At 38.8% G+C, this 2,062-nt stretch overlaps 1 protein-coding gene across 1 annotated transcript; it reads right to left on the bottom strand.

Annotated features, from left to right (window-relative positions):
• LOC111838507 (G-protein coupled receptor 183) lies at nt 1-1,710 on the bottom strand. The gene is made up of 2 exons (XM_023801595.2): nt 1,653-1,710; nt 1-1,476 (listed from the first exon to the last, which is right to left on the bottom strand). The coding sequence occupies exon 2, from the start codon at nt 1,444-1,446 to the stop codon at nt 421-423; it is 1,026 nt and encodes a 341-aa protein (XP_023657363.1). The 5' UTR covers nt 1,447-1,476; nt 1,653-1,710; the 3' UTR covers nt 1-420.
• Nucleotides 1,711-2,062: the final 352 nt, after the last annotated feature.

The following is a 2,062-nucleotide window of genomic DNA, read 5'->3' as shown; positions in this document are numbered from 1 at the left end:
TTTGCCACCAGGTGGTATAATATACAGACTTAGAAGTAAATGCAGCCAGGAATGAAAACATTGAACAGGATGAACAGGACACACAAAATAATAAAATCTCCAATATACAACATAATCAAAAGACATGTTTTGAATATTTTAATATCAGAATGCTCTTCCATGTCAATACCAATTTGTCTCTTTTTTTTTTTTTACTGGATATACATTGTACAAAGAAAGGTTTGAAAATACGTATTTTACAGATCAAGGGTATACATTTTAAGCAGTCAAGGTGTATGGTAATTAGTGAAAAGTCATGATGCTGTCCTTTAATTCTGCAAAAAAAGCTTACAATGTTATGTTCTACTTCTGTCAAGAAAAATACTCGCATTTTTTAATTAAGGTTGTAATGAAAGGAGAACAACTGGTCTAATATGAGACTTATGTGTTACTACTGCTGTATTCAAGCACAGTTCTGGTGGATGGGACAGAGGTGTTACGGTAACCCTTAATCAGGCTCAGAACTCTTTGTTTGTATGTCTTTATAGCAAAAAAGTAGATGACTGGGTCCAGGCAGCAGTTGAGGTTCATCATGGAAACGGTAACCTGCAGAGATAGCTTGAAAGCCCTCAGTTCCTTACAAGTGGGCTGTCTGAGCAACTTACGGACCATGAACTGCATGATATTGATGTGGTATGGGCTGAAGGACACTATAAATGTGAAGAGGATTAGCAGGGTGATGTGTTTGGCCCTGTGACTGCGTTGTGTGCGGCCCATCATGGAATTTTGCTTGCCACATCTCGAGAGCTTGCGGTTTATCTGGGTGTAGCAGCCAACGATCAGACCTAGAGGGATGCAGAAGCTGATGGTGCAGGCGGCAAGGAGTAGGTAAGGCACTAAGTGGGATCCGTCGAAGCTGAAGTATTCCATGCAGGTCCGTTTCCCGTTGTTGCTGCCGAGCATGGTTCTGAAGAGCAGGGGAGCGGTCTGGAGGAACACCAGAAGCCAGACCAGCATGCACACAGTCCGCACCACTTCCACCTTCCTGAATCGTATCAGTCTTTGCGGATGAACCATGGCTAGATAACGGTCCAGGCTGATGCAGGTCATGAACGCAATGCCGGCATAGGTGTTGGTGTAGAACACCACTGTGGTTATTCTGCACATGAGGTCCCCAAACGGCCAGTCGAATTCCCTTACATAGTAGGTAATTCTTCCAGGTAGGGCGAGGATGAACAGAGTGTCAGACAGCGCTAGGTTGATCAGGTACAAAGAGGTGGCATTGAATTTCTGCCGTTTTTTACAGGTGACCAAGAGGACCAGACTGTTGCCAGATACGCTAACCAGAAACACCAGAGTGTAGAAGATTGGATACAAGACTTGGGAATGCTTTGTAGAGATGAAAACATCACAAGTCTGGTTGAAGCTTATGTTATTGAAATTCATTTCAATCCAAGAAGAATTCATTGCGAATTCACTTAATTTCTATTAGAATACCTATATGAAGGACAAAACTTTGTAAGAACCTGTTTTGTTAGCACAAAGAGTAAAAGCATTCCATAAACTTTAAAACTATAATTGGAATAAAATATTAATTTAGTTCTATTAACACAATATCAGATTGTTAAATTAAAAACTAAAAAATTTACAAAGTATTAAAGTATGTATTATACCTGCTGTTGAGTCTGTTGACTGAACAAGGAGCCTTGTGTCTATCTTCACTGACAGCTGAAGCCCAACTGAGGAACCTTTCAACATCGCTAACGTCATAAACCAAACTCCCACACAGTACATCACAAGCCAGAATGTGTATCGCAATTGTATTTGAAATGTCGTGTGTGTGGAAGTCTTATTTGGATCTAACAGGTAAGTAATTGTATTTTATCTATTACGGGTCCAAGCAATTATGATGATGATGATGATGATTATTATAATTATAATTATAATAATTATTATTATTATTATTATTATTATTATTATTATTATTATTATTATTATATTTGACTTTACAGCCCTTAAGCTGGTCTTTACAAATTAACCGGGTCATAACCAGAGACCTGAGTATTACTTCAGATATTTTTTT

This window comes from Paramormyrops kingsleyae, chromosome 1, assembly GCF_048594095.1.
Source record: "Paramormyrops kingsleyae isolate MSU_618 chromosome 1, PKINGS_0.4, whole genome shotgun sequence".
Taxonomy (NCBI): domain Eukaryota; kingdom Metazoa; phylum Chordata; class Actinopteri; order Osteoglossiformes; family Mormyridae; genus Paramormyrops; species Paramormyrops kingsleyae.
Note: the sequence above shows the minus strand (reverse complement) of the source record. Positions and strands in the feature narration are given on the sequence as shown.